At 43.8% G+C, this 22,115-nt stretch overlaps 1 protein-coding gene across 2 annotated transcripts in view; it reads right to left on the bottom strand.

Moving 5' to 3' along the window:
- GLIS3 (GLIS family zinc finger 3) overlaps positions 1 to 22,115 on the bottom strand; it is a 443,148-nt gene that overhangs the window by 14,800 nt on the left and 406,233 nt on the right. For both annotated transcript variants that reach the window (XM_026519269.4, XM_026519265.4), the window contains exon 8: positions 13,618 to 13,796. In XM_026519269.4, the coding sequence (XP_026375054.3) occupies positions 13,618 to 13,796 (179 nt within the window). The remainder of the gene's footprint in view (positions 1 to 13,617; positions 13,797 to 22,115) is intronic.

Here is a 22,115-nt window from a genome sequence, read left to right as displayed (position 1 = left end):
TATGTCTGCAAAGGGTCCCACAAGGGGCTGGCAGTGGGCAGAGCCTGGGGCTGCAGGGACAAAAGGGAAAGGCAACAAAGCAGAGGGAGAAGGAAGGCAGGCATAAAACACTCCTGGTTCAGAGATGTAATCCATTTCCATTTAAATATCCTCAACCCACCCAAACCCCTAACGCGTGGTGGCCTATGGCTTCCAAATTCTCAAAGTGATAAGCTGCCAAAGTAAACTAATTGCAATGTGTCTCAGTAATTGCCATGTGTGGGTATCTACAGTTATAGTAAAATGGTTCAGTAAATCCTGACAGTGATAATGAAACACTTGGAAATGACATAAAATAAAGACTCTTGAAACCAGAAGACCTGAAGAGTCTGAAATGGATCCGAAAGCCTGGCTTTGCCACATACCGGCTGTGTGGCCTTGAGGAAACCACAGTCTCTCCGAGCCTGTGAGTCGGCATTTCTAAAAGGGGGATAATAATACTCACACGGCAGCATAATCCTCACGGTGGGAAGGGAAAGCAGCAGAAGGAACGAACGGATGGGGTTCACTGCCCCGTCGCCCATGAGTTGCCACTCACACGCCAGCACCTGCCTGTGACTCAAACATCCTGGCTACGTGCGAGGCCCAGAACAGAGGGTCCGGAACTGGCCTTTCTGGGTCTGATGGCTGTGTGAAGTGACATCATCCCCAAGTGGCCACTGATTGGGGTTGGTAAGGATGAGCTGGGAACTTCTCTACGAGCAGGCTCCGCCCTGTTGCCAGTGTAGGTACCCCTACTGAGTGGGGTCACACGGAACAGTAAGTGTGGAAATACTTGGCCAACAGTAAAGCCCACTGCAGATCCCAGCCCCTAGTGTCTGACTGGAAGCCTGGTGCTGCTCGTCGTCCTCCCTTCCCTGAGTCCAGAGGTGTACCTGCCCTGGTGGAGGACAGCTCTGCCCCTAAAGCTCACAAGCAACTCTCTCAGGGATACTTGGGCCCAAAGCAGAGCAAGGAATGAAGGGCAAAGAATGAAGATTTAATTCTGGGCGCTCTTGGCCTTCCAAGCAAGCTCTGCTGTAAGAAAGGTCTGACAGAGAAGAGGAGACCACACAGAGATTAAAAGAAGGGCTATGGCCCCCTCTCCCAGGGGCTAGGAGAGCCATTCTGGTTCTTGATAGTTTTTAGGTTATGCTATATTTATAGGACTTCCCCAGGAAGTACAGGAAGAAGGAAGCTGGAAGGTATTTACTTTCTCCACCACTGGCCAATTGCTTCCTTTGGATTATCTCTGATTGGAGAAGCATGGCGAGGGAGCACTGAGTCCTACATTTGGGGTCTAGGCCAGTGGCTCTTAAAGTGGGTGCCACAGCATCAGCTCCAGCTCAGCTCTGGGCAGACTTAGTGAATCGGAAGTTCTGGGTGAATGGCCTGGAAATCTTCGTGGTGAATGAGGTATTACTTACACTAAAGACTGAGAGGTTCTAAGAACATCTTTAGAGGATTTTTAATCTTCTGAAAGTTTTCCAAATGAAAGACCAATAGGAAAACACAGAACAGTTCTGATTTTATTTGAAATGGAGGAAGAGAGCACTTCTGATGGGCCTCTCTTCTCCTCAGCTGGTCCCTTGCCCTTTCTGCTGGACTCGGAGGACTCTCGGGGATAAAGAAATGACCGTCCTCAAGTGGTTCTGGATTATACTCTCAGCAGATATGGATTAAGTTGGCCTCCTTCCCTACCCCAGGGCCTTTCCCGCACATTTAATTTCTTGGTCAAGGTGAAATCATGGGACTTCATTAGCGTGGCTCAAAAGTCTTGGTCTTACTGTGGGCCTCACAGTGATCTTGTGACCTAGACTTCTGTTGTCCGGCTGTAACCAGACTCCCAAAATATATCTGGTCCACTAACTAGGTGACTTCTCGCTCGTTTGCATCCAAGTCTGTGATTATACAATTTTCCAACACTCAAATCTAAGAGTGGGCAAGTTTCCCGGCAGTCAGACAGAAGGGGGTGACACAGATCCTGGAATCCAATGATATTCTTAAGGTTTTGTAAATGTAACGTCCACTCTGCTATCTCAAACCCACTGACATATATTTCTCGACTGTTTCTTTCAAGCCCAGATTTCATCTCAACTTCATGTTCTAGACAGTAGATGTGGGGGAGGCCTAATCGTATGCAACAGAAACTTTACTGTGAGGCAGAGGTTCAGTGGGAGATACACTCAAGCCATTGGCACAAGTGTGAGATGGGGCCCCCTCTTCGCTACCTGGGGGTCTGTGCTCTGATGGGTGCAGCTGGTCTGCAGGGTCCTTCCTTTCCTGCTTCAGCTCATCCCACTGCCCACTAAAGTCCTAAATTTTAAGTATGTATTAAGCATCCAAAAATTTGCCAAGTGCTATGGGGAATAAATAGATGATATGATTCCCTGCCTACACATGGACCATGAGGACTATTCTCTTGCTGAAAGTTTTCCAAATGAAAGGCCAATAGGAGCAACTAAGCTCAAAGATTCTGATCTATGAACCTTCCATACCATAGCCTATTGGTGTGACTTCCTGTTCAAACATGGAATTCTATTTTTTTTTTTTTAATGGAGGAAGAAACAACGATGATGAAGATATGATCAGCCTGATCCAGGTGACCTGGAGAGTTTTGCTGCTCCAAGCCACCCCTTCCTGCTGGGTGCCAGAAAGCCTACTGAACCTGAAGGGAAAAAAGAGTGGGCAGAAGAATTAGGTAACTTGACCCGCCCACAGAACACCCTATGCTCTTTTAGGAAACCATTCCAAGGTCAAGGAACTTGATCAACTACTCTGAGTTCCATCTCTAAATAGGGGCAGAAATAATTTCCTACTCTCTTCACAAAGTTAGAATGAGAATTCAGGTACTCATCCAACAAATATATTACTGAGCAGTTCTACTACAGTCACCAGGTACTGATAAAACTCTTGTACCTAACAATTGCAATAGAAATGTAGGCACTCTCATTGAGCTCACTGGTGCTGATGGTAATGCTGCACCAGCCCGGATCCAAAGGTGCAAAAGACCTTGGGTAAATAATTGGCTAATTCAGGTCTCTGGAATCATCTTGCCATAATGATGAGAAAATTTAAGAACTTGAAAAAGTTGTGGGGCGCCCGGGTGGCTCAGTCATTAAGCGTCTGCCTTCGGCTCAGGGCGTGATCCTGGCGTTATGGGATCAAGCCCCACATCAGGCTCCTCCTCTGGGAGCCTGCTTCTTCCTCTCCCACTCCCCCTGCTTGTGTTCCCTCTTTCTCTAGCTGTCTCTCTCATTGTCAAATAAATAATAAATAAATAAATCTTTAAAAAAAAAAAGTTGTGCTTTGGGATGTGTGATATGAGACTGGGTTTGTTGGAGGAATGTAGCAGGGGAAGGACTGGTTGTTACACTTAAAGGATCTAGAAAAATGCCTGAATGTTTTTACTTCATGGCTGCATCTAATAAGGTCTAGTTCTTAAAGACCTTGCAAGAGAACGAAATGGAGAGTTTAGTCAGAACAATCCAGTTGGAGAGGGAAATTGTCTGTAATCAGAAAGGGCACTCACATGAAATTCTAAGGAAACTGGGATTGTTTTGCAACATGGTCTGAGCCCAGATGATCTGAATAAGCACAGATCAAGGCAGTTCTGGTGTTTCATTGTTGTTGTTTTGTTTGGTTAACACAGTGGCCTCATTACCGGTCACCCATATGTTCCTGATGTTGTTCCGCCCCCTCTTTATTTTAAGGAAACTCCACCCACAGCTATTCACATTTTTTCTTCTAAGCCATTAACTGCTTATCACAATTACAAGGACAATTCCAACTAAAAATACAAGAATCACAAGACACAGACTGCCATTAGTATGTTCAGCCCCGAAGAGTCCAACTAAGCAGCCTGTAAAATAGAGTTATAAGAAAATATTTAACTTGATTTGAAGAGCTCCATTCATTAGAGGCTAAACTTCATGAGTTTCAGATATAAGACAGAACATTTGCTTCTGGAAAAAAAATGTCATTAATTCCCCAAAAGAATGAAAAAGCACTAAATCTGTAATAATGTTCATCAAACACTTTTCTATAAATGTTTTTAAGTTAACTGACAGAGAAGTCACAATAGTCAATGAAACGGAAATTTTCTGGATATTTTCCTTCTCTTTGATACATTTTTGGGTTCCAATTAGGAAAACAAAGTGTCACGCTGCAAGCAACACAGACTGCCTGGCAGGGTGAAAGAGTGAGCAAACTGCTTAATAACCAATATAACCACCCAAGCAGCAGTTAGGGCTACTTCATCCTTGTTATAATGAAACCACCTTTAGTGCTCAATACGAATATGAAAAGACGCTGAATCATGCTACTATCCAAAGGAAAACGCAAAACAACCTTGCTGCACACGCTGGCGGGAATTAAAATGATTGACGATGTCTAGGGTGGGGACATGGGCACTCACTGTGCTCTGCTGTGGGGTCTAAACGGGCATAGTCTTTGTTAAGGGATCTATGGCAGTATGGACCCAACTCTAAAATGTGCATATCCATCAATCCAGGAATTTTTCTTCCAGAAATAATTCCTGAAGAAATTATGCAAAGAGATACAGATGTGTGTGAGAGTATTCATGTAAACACTCACGTGCATAAACAGTTACTCTCCCATGCATGTGCTCGAGAGGCAAACATGGCACATGTGAGGGTATCACTCACACACACACACACACACACACACACCCCGTGGGGCAATCCCATTGGGGACAGTGAGAGAGAGAGTGACTCCTTCCCTAGAGTGACATATCTACTGGCTGAGAGCACAGACTGTTATCAGTTTGTCCTGGGTGTAGTTTCCAGCTCCACCATTTCGAGAGTAAGAAATCTTGGGCAAGTTACTTAACATTTCAGTGATTCAGATCCCTCATCTGTAAAATGGGAGTAAACAATGCCTTCTTTATAGTGTTGTTATGAGACTGATGGGAAAGGGCACCATAAGCATTCACCACACTGCCTGACACAGAAGACACGAGATCAAGTGATAGGTGGGAAACCACTGGCTCACAAACCATAGTCCCTGTACTGCCCGCAGAATTTTAGCCCCGGAAGGGACCTCATCGTTAATAGTTCCACACTTACACGTCACACAAACAGAATTCCCAAGCAACTAAACACTTCCATAGTAGTGTATCTACAGGCACCATCTTGAAGGAGAATGAGTGTGGGATTGGGGTCAGACTGTTCCTCAAACCAGCTCAGACGTTCCCTAGGTGTGTGACCTGGGGCAAGGTGCTTCATCTTGCAGCCTGGCCTGGGAGGCCAGGGTATGTTGGTATTTTTACTAATATTATTTTGAGGATTTAACAGCACAAGTGGATATATCCAGAGCACCCAGCATCTGGAACATGGAAGAAAAAGAACAACAAACAGCTCTAATTAACCAAGCACCTACTACAGGCTATGCATTTTCTCTCATTCTTGTGTCAACTCTGAAAGAGAGGTATCACTACCTCCCTATTAAGGGTGAGGAAACTGAGATTCAGGGCGTTACATGACTTGTCCATAGGATTCCTATTCAGATCTGCCTGACTCTAGTCTTTTTATCTACCTTTTTTCGTTTTTGGCGGGGAGGAGAGGTAGAGGGAGAGGAAGCGAGAGAATCTTAAGCAGGCTGCACATGCCTAGCTCGGAGCCCGATGTGGGGCTCAATCTCACGACCCTGAGATCATGACCTGAGTTGAAATCAAGAATTGGAGTCATCGACAGAGTTACCCAGGTGTCCTTTTTTTTTTTTTTTTTTCCCTATAGTTCATTATTTCTCTCCCTGTATCATTTGGGCAAGTCACAATTGCCTCTTCTGGTAATCTCCTCTTCTGAGATAATATGACCAACTTAGGGTTATGTAAGCTAGTGGCTATGAACGCTCTGAAAACTGAAAACAATCCTTCACAACCTTTCAGAAACAAGGGACTTTTATCTATGGGAATGCCTCAAACACCTCTTCCCCCAGCTGCCACTGTTCCGCGTTTCAATGCTGGATACTCGGTCCCAGGTGTGAAAGGCTCATGGAAAGGAATACTTACTGCATTAAATTTACCTTACTGTGTTAGTGAATCATTAGATCATCCTCTTTCCTCTAGGGAGAGGTCTCAGGCAATCGGGTAAGCACTGGATATGTAATGAGGGAGACACAAAAAAGGAGCAAGTGCCCAGAGAAAAGAGGGACCCTGGAAACTTGACTCCTAATCACGGTTTTGCCAAGGGCTGGCTCTACAGATCAGCCTAAGAAGCCGTAAGCAAAAAATCCCTTTCCTCCTCCCCGCACCCCTATCCTTTTATTCATTCATGTTTATTCAATAAACTTTTATTAAGCACTTACTATGTGCAAAACATGGCAGGAGGATACAGTTCCTGTCCCGAGGAAACTTACAATCTAGCGATGGTTAGTTGATCCGGTCATCTTAGTATCCTTAAGGCTATATGGATTTAGTCTGCGTGTGCGTGTGCGTGTGTGTGTGTGTGTGTGCGTGTGTGTGTGTGTGTGCAGATACTTAATTACATATGTAATTATTTGCACTTCAGCTGTTTCCATAACCAATCGTTTAAACAGCTCTTCTGATGAAGATGACCGTCTTACACCCCTCCCACAAAGCCCAACACGCTGTGATGCCAACTACACCCCCTGTACACACCTAAATTTAACTTGTGTTTAATAGAATTAGCACACTGTCAGAAATCATCAAGTACTAGTTATGTAAAACTGCTCTTGGGGTAATTTTGTAGTAATTAAGTGTATAAGAGTAATTAAGAATTTCTCTGGATCTAATCATCAATTCCTAGTACTATATAAGCATTAATAACATCATGGCTGATACCAAAAATTAGTCCTGATTAGGACTGCTGATGATAACACTGGGGTCACCTGCAATGTGCTTGTTGGCTCATTCTCCTTGTGAGTATGTCAGAACTTTCTCAGTGAAGACTACCACGCTCTGATTTACAATCAATCTTATTTGTCTTCCTGACATTTCCAGGGCAAATTGTGACACATGCTTCAATTCTAAGCAACACAATTTCTAGACTTAACTACTTTATTATTTCACAACTTCACCTATGCCAATGTGACTACATTTCCTGTGGGAGGGGGTTTGTTTATTGTCTCTACAATTTGCCTTAAAAAAAAATAACCTTTAAACATTTAACATAAACCCCCAGAAATGACATCAGTAGTGGCTGCAACCCATAGGACTCTTCTGGAAAGTACCATTGCACAATCACTGTAAGTAAACACAGGAACTCAGAGGAAGAAGTTAAACTTGTAAGGGCCACCTCATTCCATTTAAATATCAATGCCCTGAGATTCCTTAGGCTTGAAAGATGGTTTGGCTCTTTGGTAGGACAAGGCCTTTACAAAGTGTTTTGTTCTTGGAGGCCTGCTGGTGGCTGGAAACCTTTTGTTTCCCAGTGAGGTCAATTTGCATTGGGCTGTCAAGCTTACCATGCCTTACAGAGGTGGGAAAATGCCACCATTGTCTGCGAGCTGACTGGCCAGCCTCTACGGGACTGCGGGCAGGACAGCTGTAAATCATAAGAACCACAGGAGCCAGGACCCACAGGGAAGGCTCCCACTCCCCACTGCGGCTGTCTTGCTAGCAGAATGCCCAGGCCAGGAGGCAGCCCCACAGTGTTCTCCTAATGAAATCTAATGACTGGATCATGCAGGATGGAAATCTGTGTGTTGGCAACTGGCATCTCCAGAGAGTAAAAATAAGAGCAGGCAGTGGAAAGCACAGAAATCTAAGAAACTGGGGGAAAGGGGCGTAAAGGGGCAGAACCCTCAGAAAGCCTCCACCACTGATTTCTAAGAGGTAATCAGTGTGAAGGAATCTGAGAGATAGTACCATTTTGCAGACCAGAAAACCAGCTCAGGGAATGTTTGGCCGGCCCCGCGGTGTGCCTATCCAATAAACATTATGAACAGAACCTGTGGTTAAGCCTGGCAATGCACTGAAATATCCTTCTTCCCAGACTCCCTTGCAGGTGAGGGTAGTCATGTGACGATGTTCAGAGTATGCTTGTACTTCATTCTTCTCCCTCCCCCCGCCTGACCCTGGGACGAGATACAGAGAATGTCAGCACCTATATTGTCAACAGGAGGATGGAAGCCACCCATTACAGATGGCAAAGCAAAATGCTGGCAGGGGCTGGCCCATCGTGGGCTCCACAGGCTGCTGCCCCGCCCCCAGCACCATCTACTACCAGGTGTCTTGTCTCGGGAGAAGAGCGAGCCCATACGCTTGGAGTGCTGTTCTAGCACGAGAAACAAATCTGGAAAAGTCTGGACAATGTGGATTGCAAATAACAGGCTCTTTGGGAAAACTTGGGATCGGGACAGGCCACTCAAAATCTATGAAACCTTCTAACTGTAGCAGTAACAACATAATCAGGAGGGAGTCTGGGCAGCCAGTTCTATGTGGCTAGAGGATCCCTGGTAGTTTGGAAACGTATGCACGTGTCGGCTGGAAATGTTGGCTTGTAGGAACGGAGGCGACAGGTGCTAGAACCAGCTTGTGGGAAAGATCGCGATCTGCCCATAGCCAAGGGCCATGCAAGGTCAAGTGCGCACCTCTCTGGGGAAAGAGCCCTTAGGGTCCTGCTCATTCTCAGCTGTATTAAAGAGGGCTGAGGGGCTCCTGCCTGTGTTGCGGCTTGTGCCTGTGTAGCAGCGAGGCTGCAGGCTTTTTTCATTTCCTTCTCTTGCTACTCCAGCTCCTCTTGCCTAGAAAAGATCGCAGATGAGCACAATTCCCCGTTATTCTGACATCATTCCTCTCCTTACCAGTGGCGTCTGAGTGAACTAGACTGAGTGAACTAGTTCAGTCACTGTTGTTTGGCTGTGGGTGTGGTACAGGTGTGGTACAATATAATCCCAGCAGTTAGGATGCAACCTTTCCACCCCTCTAATTCCATTCCCTACAACAATGCCCTAGTTTACACTTTCCTAAAATACCAGGCTGGCTTCACCGCTCAGTGGGATTATACTTAACATGGTCCCAAATCCCTCTATGAGCTGGTCTCGCTGGTTCCCAGCCTCCTTTATTTATCTTCAAAACCCTATTCAAGAGTCACCTCTAGAAACACTTCTATGACACCATCTTCTGAATAAATCAGGTGCCTCTTGATATTATTATTACTATTATTATTGCATGTATCACTGTATTGATTAAATGACATTCATGTTTGCCTGGCACCTAGTGGGTGACCAAAAAACACTGCTGGATTGAACTTGGCCTCTCCTTGATGGGTCCAGAAGCAGGAAGGTTGTGAAAATGCTGTTTTAGGAATTCCCATGGCATTCTAACAGCCTGGAATGAATAGGGCATTTAAAAAGAAATTATCCATGAGTGCCATAACAAAATGTACAAATATCAACTCTCAGGCAACTAATCCAAGCGAAATTCTGAAGCTTGCCCGGGCAAGAGAATGGTCCTAAAGAGAAAGAAAAGACTGAAGAACAAGCTTACATGATTGGAAAGGGTTGTTCCTATGTTTACATCTAAAATAAAAGACTAAAATGTACTTAGAAGTTGCCTTGGAGATGCCACCCAAACAGAGACCCATAAATGCTATCGACATTCAAACATGAAAAGAAATGACACCCATCCACCTTACTAATGAGGCAACATAAATGGATGAAGTCGATGCAGAATCAACAAAACTGAGCTCTAGCCCTGGGTCACTTGCTAGGTGAGGGAACTTGAAAAAGCAGCACTACTCATCTTTTCAAAGTGTGCCTTTTACCAAACACTCATTAATATTGTAATAATGTATGGCAACAGATGGTGACTATAGTTAGCACGGGGAGCACTGAGCAAAGTAGAGAACTGTCAAATCACTATGTTGTACACCTGAAACTAACATAACATTGTCTGTCAAGCATACTTCGAGAGTAAATAAATAAACAAATACGCACAGAGCACACAAAGCCTATGTGCTGTAGGGATTAATATGGCATGAGCAGAGCTCAGTGTGGCCTTATTTTCTTCCTCATCTGGAAGACCAAAGCCCGCTGAATGCTAACTTTCATGGCTCCGTGTAAGGTAACAGCATCTACATACAAGTCTATTTCCCCATGGAAAGATGTAAATACATATTTACTTTGGTGTGCCTTTGACTCAGAAACCCGTAGATGAAGAACGTGGCTTGGAAATGCGGACCTCTTGTTAAAGACGCCTGTGTGCTTTGCCAAGAAGGCAGCGGTGCCTAGACATTTTGTATTCTTCTATGTCTCAGCTTCCATCTCTAAAAATATACCGATGACATTTTCTCTGACCTCTACCTACCGCAGGAATACAGAGGATGGGGGTGATGGCACTCATTAAAGCCACGTGCTTCTTGACAGACAGAACACTCCTTCACTGTGGCTATCGTGTTAGCAACCCCGACACCGTTCTTGGGGTTTTAAAAATCTCGTTTTATTAGGGGATGAAGTTCCCCATGACCAAGCTGCTGTATGATGTCACCCAGCAAACCAGTCCAACCAAAGCTGCCAGTAATTGTAGCTCATTTAAAAGGTCTCTGTGCCTCCCCTTGCTCCCAGCACTGTATCACCCACTTGAAAAATATTACATCAATTTGCTCTTTATCCTAAGGAGCAATTGATGAGAAATGCTCATGCCTACCAAGTTACAGGAAAACATTTTCAGACAAAATGCTTGGAGGATGAAGTAAGGCCGCATCTGGATGCCTACTCCTTCACTGTAGCAGCGGCCCAGTGCCTTAGCACGGACACTCCCTCTGCGAGCCCGTCACAGCAGCCACTTGCATGTCTTCTAGAAGAAAGCTATGATTTCCCAATTTGCATAACTATATCCTGATCTCTTCCGGAAAGGCTTGTCATAGGTATTTATTTTAGGCTGCTGCTAGCAGTTTCTCATTGGCCGTGGGAATTTTTAACAATTGAAGCAAAAGTTAAAAAAACAAAAACAACTCGGTTGTTTGAAACAACAGTTCCAAGTTGACAATATATTCATTATTCAACTAAAAAAGAGAAATATGGGAGAAGAGTCTTCTGCCAGGAGGCAGGGCGAAATGATAAGGTAGATCTCATTTTCTGTGTTGTCTTGCTTCATTTTGCATTTGCTGAATGACAGAGTGTGAATCATTTATTCAGTAAATACTTACTAAATGCCTACTTTGCACCAAGAATTACGTGTGGCCTAAGGCTAGAAGCATTATCCCTATTCTCAAAGAGTCCAGTAAAGAAAAGGGAGGGAGAAGAAGCAGCAGCATTAAATTAATTACGCTCCTACTCTGTGCCACATGCTTTTCTTCTGGACTCTGTAACCACTGACAAGAGAAGGTAGCTGAGACCCCCAGCAAGTGTTCAGAGTCACACAGTTGAGCGGATTGGTATTTGTAAAAAATTCGTCTAATTCCAGAATCTCTTTTAAAGTATCTTCAGAAAGCAGAAAAAGAAGAAAAGAAATTATCCATTATCTCTACTGTCATGATTTAAAAACAAAACAAAACTCTTAATGCTTGGGAAAATTTCTTTTCCTTTTTTTTTTTCTCTATGTGTAGGTTAATTTTTGAATTTTTAAAATACGTTTCACAGTTGTCATCGAAGTGTCATACGGCCTTTCATTGGAACTATGACATGATCGCCTGAAATACTCCATTATTTTTTATAGCACTGGAGAAAAAAATCATTGTCAGTCATACGATGAGACTGACTGACGCATGTTCAGATCTCTGCGATATTAAAATGCAAAGGGTAAAAATGGTGTATTGTAGGATCAGTGACCTACTCTGTATTCCGGAAAGCTCCACCTCCTGCCTGCCAGTAAGGGTGGCTGCCCGGCACAAGGGACCTGGATCTTCCCCACATTAGACAAGCCCCTCTCCTGAGTCGGGAGGTCTCCCCCTACAGGGAGAGTGCTCTCTTTGTCTTCCTCACACACGCTTTGCTTTGCGTACAGTAGGTGCTCAAGAAATATTTCTGGGTTGAATAAATACATAACTAAAGCTTAAGACGAAGGTTACCAACAGAAGACCGTAACAATCACCACAGGCCCAAACAGTGGTGGGAGCCCATGTTTCGTCGGGAATGAGGGTTTGTGTGACTGCGCTCAGGAAGAGAGGGGGAGTGAGGGATGGAACTTGCAGTCGGAGCCAGTGGCCTGGACTTCTCCAGGTCTTTCCCTTCCCACAGCCCACTACTCTGTCCACGTGGTCTCCTCTTTGGCTGTCCAGCCCCCACTCTGCTGTCCTCCCCCACACCTAGGTCCACAGCACTGCCTGATTCTGCCAGCACACCTAGTCACACTCACCTGGTATACTACTGATTACTATTTATTTGGGGACACCACCCATTAACATAAAGTAATAACTCACGTGGAGCAAATTCAGGAATCGGCAAGAGGCAGATGGGGGACAGCCCTATATTTTAGATGGAGCTGAAAATCTCCTTTAAATGGACAGGATCCCTTTTGCCCCCAGGAAGTAAAAGGCTATGTATAGTCTGAGTCCATGCAATTCAACAACTCAACTCAACTTTCTATGGATGTTCACAAAGATATCTGCCTGAGTCAGCAGAATTGGTGTAAAGAAAGGAAATTCAGCCAAACTTAGTTCCCCGTGTATGTTCTAAGTTCAACACCAGATCTTCACATTTTGAACATCGTCATGATTTCTCTTACCTTCCTTTCCTCATTTTCTTTCTCTCCATACCTACCAAGTACCTATGTGTCTTTATAACACGTAGAGAACTGTGCTAAGTTCTCCAAGAAAAAGAACAACGGGTCAGAAAATTCTGACCCCAGAAAGAAACTTACATATTAATAGAAAGGCAAGTGCTCCTCGCAAGGAGTAACTTAACAAGGTAGAGAGCGAGCAAGAGTGATATCTGAGAGACGCAGGTGATATGCAGTCAGAGTCTAGAGACAGAAGAGATGCAACCCAGCTAGGACACCAGGGAAGGCTTCAGAGAGGAGGTGTCATTTCACCTGGGCCTTGAAGAACGGAGAGGTTCTGCGGATATGGGACGTGTGTGGGCAAAAAGCCCTCCTGTTGTTCCTTTTTTTTTTTTTTATAATAATTTTTTTATTATGTTACGTTAGTCCCCATACAATACATCATTAGTTTTTGATGTAGTGTTCCATGATTCATTAGTTGCGTATAACACCCAGTGCTCCATGCAATACGTGCCGTCCTTACTACCCATCACCAGCCTATCCCATTATCCCACCTCTCTCCTCTCTGAAGCCCTCAGTTTTTTTCCCATAGTCCATAGTCTCTCATGGTTCATTGCCCCTTCTGATTAACCCCCCTTCATTCTTCCCTTCCTTCTACCGATCTTCCCTTTTAAGAGACTGTCTATTGTTTAGGACACAAGGTGCTGTTAGGCTCCACATGAGGTGTGAAATCACTGATCAGTAAACGGATCATCATCTTGGGCTGACCGCTCTGGGGTGTCATGAGTTCTATCAGTTTAGGGCCAACACCAGGAAAATGCAATGAGATTTCATGGGACATTTTAGGCGTATGACCGAACCGAAGGAACCCATTGCTGGTAACGAAGGCACCTATCTGGTAGTGACGGCGCAACATCACTTTCTGAGACTCAAGGGGCGGTCGGCTCCCCACTTACCATGGACGTGGATTCCATTTGGTTGAAAGGAAGAGTTTGTTTCTGGCTGGTAAGACTTCAGGTGTGGCCCACCCGCTGGCTGCTGGGTGTGGGGAGGCTGTGTTCTCTGCATTACTGAAGAAGGAGCTGGAACTCTCCGGGGACTGATGTGGTGAGGAGATGGGGCAGAAGGTGCAAACCTGGGGAGATGATTAGGAAAGGAAGCGTGAGGGACATGAAAAAGTGGGCGCAGAGACAAACTCTTCAAAGCCAAATTCCGATTTCCACACTGGCTGGATAAGAGTGTGACAAAAAGCCCTCAGAAGAAATTGGTGAAGACTTTTTCTCCCATCTTTAACGACTGACTTCTCAACTGAGATACTGAGGGGATAAAAGAGGTCAACGAAGGGAAAATGTAGTCACAGTTTGGGTTTGTCAAGCCTCTTAAAATGCATTTCAAATACTCTGGGTTTGGTGAAATTCAAAGCACATCTTTTGCCAGGCCTCCTTTTCTGCTAATTTTTAAATTCGTCTGCATTTTAGGGGAAATTTGATCCTTATGTTTCTGATTCATTTACACTTAGCTCATAAACATTTTGTTCTGTGAGACATTTCTGAGGTCCAAGAAGTGTTACAAGTCTTTATAATAAAGCTCTCTCATCCTGTTCTCTTTAAACAATACATTTTCTTTTGCCAAGAATGAGTGAATTTAAACCTCAAAGATCAAGTGTGGTTTGAGACCCAGAACCTATCTGCATAGGTTCTGTGCTTGGCAAAGAATGCTCGCTGCTCAGGGCACAACCACAACGCCTTGTGGGACATCTCTTGCAGTCACACGTGCTAATCACAGTAAGGCTATTGCTAGGTTCTGAGGAGGGACAGGCAGATACAAGGTGACCTGGTCAACTAACCTGGGACCCAAGACTGATAACTGTCCACCAGTCTTCTGTCAGGGGACATTGGCAGGGTCTGACTCCCTAGGTTTAAAGCCACTTTCTAGCACTGAAGGGAAGGTGCACTTGGCAGAGCAGTGTTCAAGTTTACCACTGTTCACAAACCACCAAAGTGACCCTCAGTGCCACCCCCAGCTCACTAGGGGGCTGGCACGGGGAACCAGTCAGTGCCGTGAGATGAAGTGACAAAATAATTGGGGAGCAAAGTGTATCAGCAATGAATTGTTTCGTGTCCTTAGAAAGGCCCACCAAGTTGAAAACTTTCAGTTGGCTATTCCTCCCGCCGAGCGAAAAGACAGGCTTTGTCCGACGCTAACACCGAGCAGCGGCCAGAGAGTACGCGGCTCACTGCACAAGAACGAGTCCCCTTGCTTTGCTGGGCTCTTGCGTAGGGCCATAGAGGGTAGGAAGGGAAACTGAACCAGTCAAGTTTATAAAGCAATGTGCACCATTCTGAATCAGCATATTGATCAGGGCTGGGCTTCTATATTTGTGTTGAGCCAGGAAAGAACGAGGGGATGAAAAAAAAAAAAAGTATGGAATTTACATTCTAGATGATTCCTAAATGAATTCTGTCCCGCAAGGGCTATGGAGGAAGGGGATGTGGGAACCGAGGAGGGAGGATGGGGAGAAGAGAAGTCTCCAGAGGAGGCTGAAACAAACTGGCTGCGTTAGGATGCCTATTTTCACTTTGCTGCAGGAGAACAGTAACTGAATACCCTGGGCCGGGGAAATATATATTTTCCAAGTGTATCATCTTAATTGGAATTAGCCTGGAAGATGTGCTGAATGGCCTTGAGCGAACACATCGCCGATGAACCCGGTCACTGCCCTGAGAACATCTAGTAAAAACCCGTGTGCCAGGATTCCTCATATGGAGGCTATTTTCTTGGGGAACATGTCCCTAATGCGTCTGGCAACTCTCTCTGAGGTCATGGGAGGCAGCTGAGGAATTGTGGGATCACAGGCTTTAGGGCTAACAGGAGGCCACACAACCACCCCACCCCGGAGCCCTGTGGGCAGGAGACCCCCAGGGAGAATGGGGAGGACTGGAATCGGAAGACAACCTCTGCCACTGGCATGGCAAAGCAGGAAGATCATTGACTTGCTTCCTGACTGTATTTCTTCATCTGGGAATAGAAGAGGCAGCACACTCTTGATCTTCTGGTCTTTTCTCTGATACTTGTGCCGCTCTTCCTTTCCGTTGAGGACTGACGGGGCGGAGAAGTGTGGATGGGGCAAGTCACAGTATGTATAAGTCTGACCCTGATATTGTCAGCTTGATGGAGGAGAGGGATTCTGTTTCACAGTCCCCTGTCCTGGGGCCGGTGAGTCTGACTCAGAAACAAAGGTTTGATTAACAAAGATAGAAAAGATAGATGGGGAGGGGAAAGGAGGCGAAGACTGTCAGCAATAGAAAATCTTTTCTCTGTAATTTGGGGTGATCTGGCTATTGAGTGAACTATGATTATTAGCTATAAGGAAGGGAAGATTTCAACTAGCTACAAGGGCAGAATTCATTTAGGAGTCATCTAGAATGTAAATTCCATACGAGAGACTCTACATCTATATCTGGATTATATAGCTACATATAAATTATGTATCTATGTATCTATCTAGGAGTATATAATTATATGGTAATTCTAAATCATTCTTATCTATTCATTCATGCAAATTCCAAACCCTGGCCATGCCCTCTTGGCTACCACGTATTACATAACAGTAACGGTGAGCAAAGGAAAAAAAATGTGGTAGTATCACAAGGTGTTAGCAGTGCTTATTTCAGAGACCTGGGGCGGGGAGTAAAACACACCTACTGACCCTTCGACTGACTCCAGATTTTGCTTTTTGCTAATTCAGACTGGATTTTTCTCCATGTTATTCAAATAAGTAAGATTATATGGTATAAAGTTAACGCAATTTTAAAATATAGTGTGTCACTTCATATAAAGTATTAATAAAAACTTCAAAGTAAACTATCGTAGGTGAGATAAACGTACACCTAAAGAAGTCCTTGATTTGGAAAGGAAAGGACTGATACAAAAAATGTTAACTTTTACACGTATAGAGAAAAGATGAGAAGTGACAAGATGTGATTACCATTATCCACACAATTGCTAGGAACAAGGAAATAAAGAAAAATTCAGCACTAAAAAGCCCAGCATAAGAAACGAGTGTATAAATGTGATTGATTTTCAAGTACAGTACTTAGATTTAATTTTGTTACTGTTGAAACACGGTACATAGTATTTTATGGAAAAATCTCTCACACTCTCTCTACTAATTTAAATTTAACTTTTATAAACCTGCTTCCATGTTAACCCATTCACAGTAGAGTAAAATAAGCAAATTAAAATCTGAGGCGAGGGGGTAGGAGAGGCGTGCAGAAGTGGGGGAGCCCCTCTGTTAGTGGGAACGCCCTGGGAGCGTCCAGAGCAATCACTGACAACTTGTAACAAGACCAATGTCAGAAAGTGTTTTAGAAAAAGCCAAAGGACTCGAGAAACTTGAGTGGTCTGAGGCCATGCACTCCAGAAGCAAGCAAAGAGCCAAGAACATACGCATTTACACAGAAGCTCATTAAGCCAAATGTCAAATGTTCTTATTGTTATTGAGGGTAGGGTGTAGGGCCTCAGAACCCCATTTTCTTAGTGCCCTCCGATCTTCCAACCTTGTTTTTTTAATATGCACACATACCCAAATGAATATGGTCTGAACATTCTGTCCAAAACAGAGGTTTTTTTTTAAATCAAAGATGGTGAATTAAAAATTTTTGATGCTAAAATAAACAGTTTTGATGCTGAGTCTAAGTTGCAGTGATTTGCAATTTTCCTCCCATGGAAGAGCTCGTCCCCCATTACGTCAGGACAAGATGACGTCACTCTAATTCACTCTGAGTTACAGCAGGGTCCAAGAGCCAGAAGAGAGAACATCTGAAATCTTTTTAGGTCCAACTCTGTCCCCCAGCTGCTGGTCTGCAGCTCAAATTTCACAGATTTCATTCAACGTAGCTTACCAGTCTCTTCTTTGAAACAATAGAAGATTGTTAACATAAATATGCACACAACGGACTAGAAATTAAAAAAAAAAAAACACTGCTTACCAGAATCACTTCGCACAAAAGCAAACCAGAGAACTGAGTCAACCATTTGTACTCCTTTAGCAGAGGAGTTTATATAACCTCAGTGTGAGCCATCCCATGGTTCAATGGTTTGCACCCTTCCCCCACCTCCTGCCAAAAAACCCCAAAAACCCAAAAACAAAACAAAAACAAAATGGGGGAGGGGTAGGTTTTAAAGGGCTCATAAAAAAAATCTTCTGGGGAAAAAAAACAACTTAAAAAGGCTTCTGTAAATATATATCTATACACACCTTAGAAAATGTCTTATTATTTGGGGGGATTTAGTCAGTTATGCTCCTTCCCTTTTTGTGGCCCCACTTCCACCCTCGCCTCACACTGAGCTTTCCAACCTCGCAGTGAGGTTGGCCAGAAGCAAAGAGTCTTCTTTTCTGTAGCTGCAGTACTCAGAAACAGTCTTAGATGCTTCACAGAATGGTGGATCCAAATTGAGACACACAGAACTGATGAGGTTCATATGCAGAAAAATTGCAAATGGCAGAAGGAGATGGATATCGCTGAAGACCCACTGGGCTTGGATTCTGGCGCTGTCCTTACTAGCTGGGTAACCCTGAATAAATTCCCTGACTTCTCCCAGCCTCAGTTTCAAGGATAAAATAAAGATAATCTCAGCGCCTACTGGGGATCATAAAATCTGAGATAACACATTCATTTATTCATTCAAGAGATATTTATTGAGCACTGACCCAGTGTGTGGCCCTGTTCTAATCACTAGGGACAGAGCAACACAGGACATACATCCCTGCTTTTGTGCAACTTCTATTTCAGGGAGGGGAAGCAGGCAATGAACAAAGTTAAGTAAGCAAACTATATATTGTACTGAGGAAAAGAATACTGTAGAGAAAAATCAAGAATGGAAAGTGAGGGCTAGGGGCGGATTATGGATAATTTAAAACTGGGAAGTCAGAGATCTCAAAGTACTTTAGACAATGTCTGACACCTTCCAGATGATCAACACACGTTTATGGAATGACTGCTCCAAGTGGAATGTACACTTAAGGTATCCCTGACATTAACACATACCCAGTGCTTAAGAGCTCTAGGAGACTGTGGTTCCAGCGCTGCATTTTAATTTCTACGGAGTTCTTAGAGTAAAAAAAATCTTAGGACTCTTTTCTCTCTTGACTATTCAGATATGGAAACTAAGGCTCGGAGAAAGCAAGGCATTTACTCATCTGGCTAATTTTCTAGTTCTAAGGGCAGATAGTCATGGTCTTGTTTAAGAGTCTCATTTCTTGGCATTGGGTTTCCCCACAGAGTATCGTGAGTTCACAAATCCACACAATCATATCATGTTCTAGCTGAAAGGCAATGGAATAGCCTTATTTGGATGAGATAAAGTAGGCCCAGAGACATGAAATGATTTGCCCAATCACACAGCTGGTTCTCCAGATACCACTCTATCCAAATAAGGTCAGATGCTCCCTAGTGGAGAGGCAAGGCAAGGTGGAGGGGTGGGTGGGGTGAGGGAGGGCAGTGGAGGACTCCAGCGAGCATCTGAGATTTGGAATCTTCTCACCAGCTGGTGGGGACAGGCGTATCAACAATCCACTGCCTTGAAAAAACCTGGCAACCTGTTTCCCAGTTTGCTTTGGTGAACTTGTTCAGTTCTGCACTAGAGTTCTTCATGCCCAAGCTGGGCTTACACCTTTGGTCTTTCCAGCTGGATAACTCCTTTCAAATAATGCTGTCTCCTGTCTATAAGTCCAAGGGATTTCTATGTCAACTAACAACTGTATTTCTTCAAACAATATTTGCTAATAGACCATGTTGCAGGTTAAGCACGTGTCATAAATACGTCTTATTTTTCTTCATTTGTGCTGTATATTCAAGCAGTTCTAGCAAGCAGCGTGGGACTGTGTGGTTTAGCATTGTGTTGGGGGTTAATACTTTGAAAAGAAGGGTTTTCATCATCAAGTAGATTAAATGTTGGTTGATCTGTGCTTTGGACAGTTCTTTTCTCCCCTCTCTCTTCCACGGGGGTAATGGAGCTCCCAAAGAAGGAAGAATGCATCAGAACAGCTCGTTTTATTGTATTCACGTGAAAAATATTATTGATTTGCTGCTAGGGAGTAGAAATAATGGATACAAACTGGTCTATGGTGGATTTGGGGAGGCATTTTTTTTTATCCCCCAAAGAACTGTGGTGGTTTTTAAATTCATCTGTGAAAACTAATCAATAAAAAGTGGCTTTAGCCGTTGGCCAACTACGGAGGGGGAAAAAAGGAATCCTTTTCAAAACCTAAAAAGAAAAGCACAGTTTTAAGGATTTCACATCTGATTTAACATCTAAAAAAAACCCCCCAATGATAATACCCCACTTTGTATAGCCAGACAGCACTCCATTTTAGTAGACTTTAGTGGTCTTTATAACGATTTATGAATCACTTCATGAATTCCTGGCTGACTCATCTGGGTGACTATAGTATCTACTTATACTTCCCTTCTGTCTCACAAAAGAGACACTTGGACTCAGTTCAATCCAGATTTGTCCCCGAATGAATCACAGCACGTTACTGGGGGAACTGCAAATTGAATTCTGCTTCTGAGACAATCAAGACCAGCTTTCAGTAATGAAGAAACAGCCGCTGGGAAGTGTGGGTAATTGCAACACTGTCCATCTGGGCAGGACCGAAGCCCGCCAAGAGCTGTATGTCTGTCCGAGGAGTCTGTTCCCAACTAGTCAAAGAGCTGAATCCATCTTCTGCGAGGGCTTAGTGCTTCATTCTCCTCATGAGAGGCTGGGTCCGTATTAACTGCAAATAATTTCTCACATTGGGCAAGACCAAGGCTCAAATGTGATTGCCTGAGCCTCCACAGACCATGACAAAATGAGGGCTGTGAACTGGCTGTAGGTGAAAAGATCACCAAGGTTTTTCACAGAAGACTCACACATATATTATGATGAGTGAGTGAGTGTGGAAAACAGGATGGCATGTTCCGGAGGACACTTTCTGCACTTGGGTATAGGGGGTCGGTTCTAAGGCAAGAAAACAAAGTCATCAACGCCCCAAGGCAGAGGAGTGTATTTTTTTCTGGGATAGACTGAAACAGGGCAGAGAGTATTACAATCTCTCTTTCCCTGTGGGAATGAAGAGGGAGGGGAGAGGACACCCAGGATATGTCAGAGAAATGAATTATGCAGGACACATTTAACCAAGAGCTGGGATTTTTTGGAATATCTTGACTGCAGAATTGGCTGTGACTCTGTTGTTTGTCTATTTTAGAATCTGATGTGATGGGGAGAAAGGGAAGAAAAGTTGGATTCTGCCAAATCCTCTTTACAAAAAAACCACCAACCAGAAGAGAATTTATCCAGAGTGGTCTTAGACATTTGATGTCAAAAATTCTGCTATAAAAAAGAAAACCTTCTGCAATGAGATCATCCTTTGGGCAGCTCTGAGCAGGTCAGAGCAAGGGGATTAACTCATGGTCCTGTGGCAAAGAGAAGACTCTCTTGTTCAGCACCGCGTGAGGCATAGAGTTCAGTCTGCTTTGCAACAGAGTGGATCAGATGAAAGAAAAACATTGAGAAGTGAGTGTAACGAGAAAGCCAGACGGCACATGAGGGGGAAGAGGGTTGTTTTGTCCAAACATGAGAAAGGGAGGCACAGGTATATAAAAAAATGGCCCCTTCCATGTCTTCCTCCTGGTCTCAAACTGTGAACATGAGCCTCTTGATGACATCGGAAGAACTTTCAGAATTAACTTTAGATGCAGTACTCCTGCCAAGTATGGCCAGGTGCCTTTGAAATCCACTGCCAAATGAGACCTTAAAAGTCAATATAATCCATAAATTTGAAAGAAACTAGCTGGGTGGCAGTTTGATCAGTAATAACATGTGCTGTTTATTTGTGATTTTTTTTTTCCTTTTCAGGATGTCAGGTTACTACTGTAGTAACCACAAAGGAATTTTCTGTACCTTCCCTTGACTACAAAGCTCAACATTTGGTTAGAGAAATGAATTGGAAGAAACCACATCTATTAAAAATTCACAATCAGAGAAGGGCTCTTGGTTCTTCTTGATGAAAAGAACATCAAATCCTTGGATGTCTGCTACCATTTTGTATCTCTAGCTCCTTATCCAGCCCTACGCAAAGGTAAGTATTTAATAAATGTTGGTCTTTGCTGTTGAGAAATTACTCTGTTGGAGAGACCACAGGTTCCACAGACTTAGCTCCCAACTTGGTGATGGCTTTGTGTCCAGGTGGATGATTCCTTTGCCCAGTTGGAGCTAATTAATGTCCACTTGGATACTATATTTGCCCGGAGACCACAGTTTCTGTTTCTGAGGAGAGAACATCTTATTTAAGAGAATGATTCCAATCATTGACTCTGGGGAAGATGATTAAAACCTAGAAAACTGTTTCTCCTTGCAATTAAACAGAAAAGCAACAAAAGACTATTTTTCAGAAAAAGGAGCAAAA

The sequence above is a fragment of the Ursus arctos genome, unplaced genomic scaffold (genome assembly GCF_023065955.2).
Source record: "Ursus arctos isolate Adak ecotype North America unplaced genomic scaffold, UrsArc2.0 scaffold_33, whole genome shotgun sequence".
Taxonomy (NCBI): Eukaryota; Metazoa; Chordata; class Mammalia; order Carnivora; family Ursidae; genus Ursus; species Ursus arctos.
Note: the sequence above shows the minus strand (reverse complement) of the source record. Positions and strands in the feature narration are given on the sequence as shown.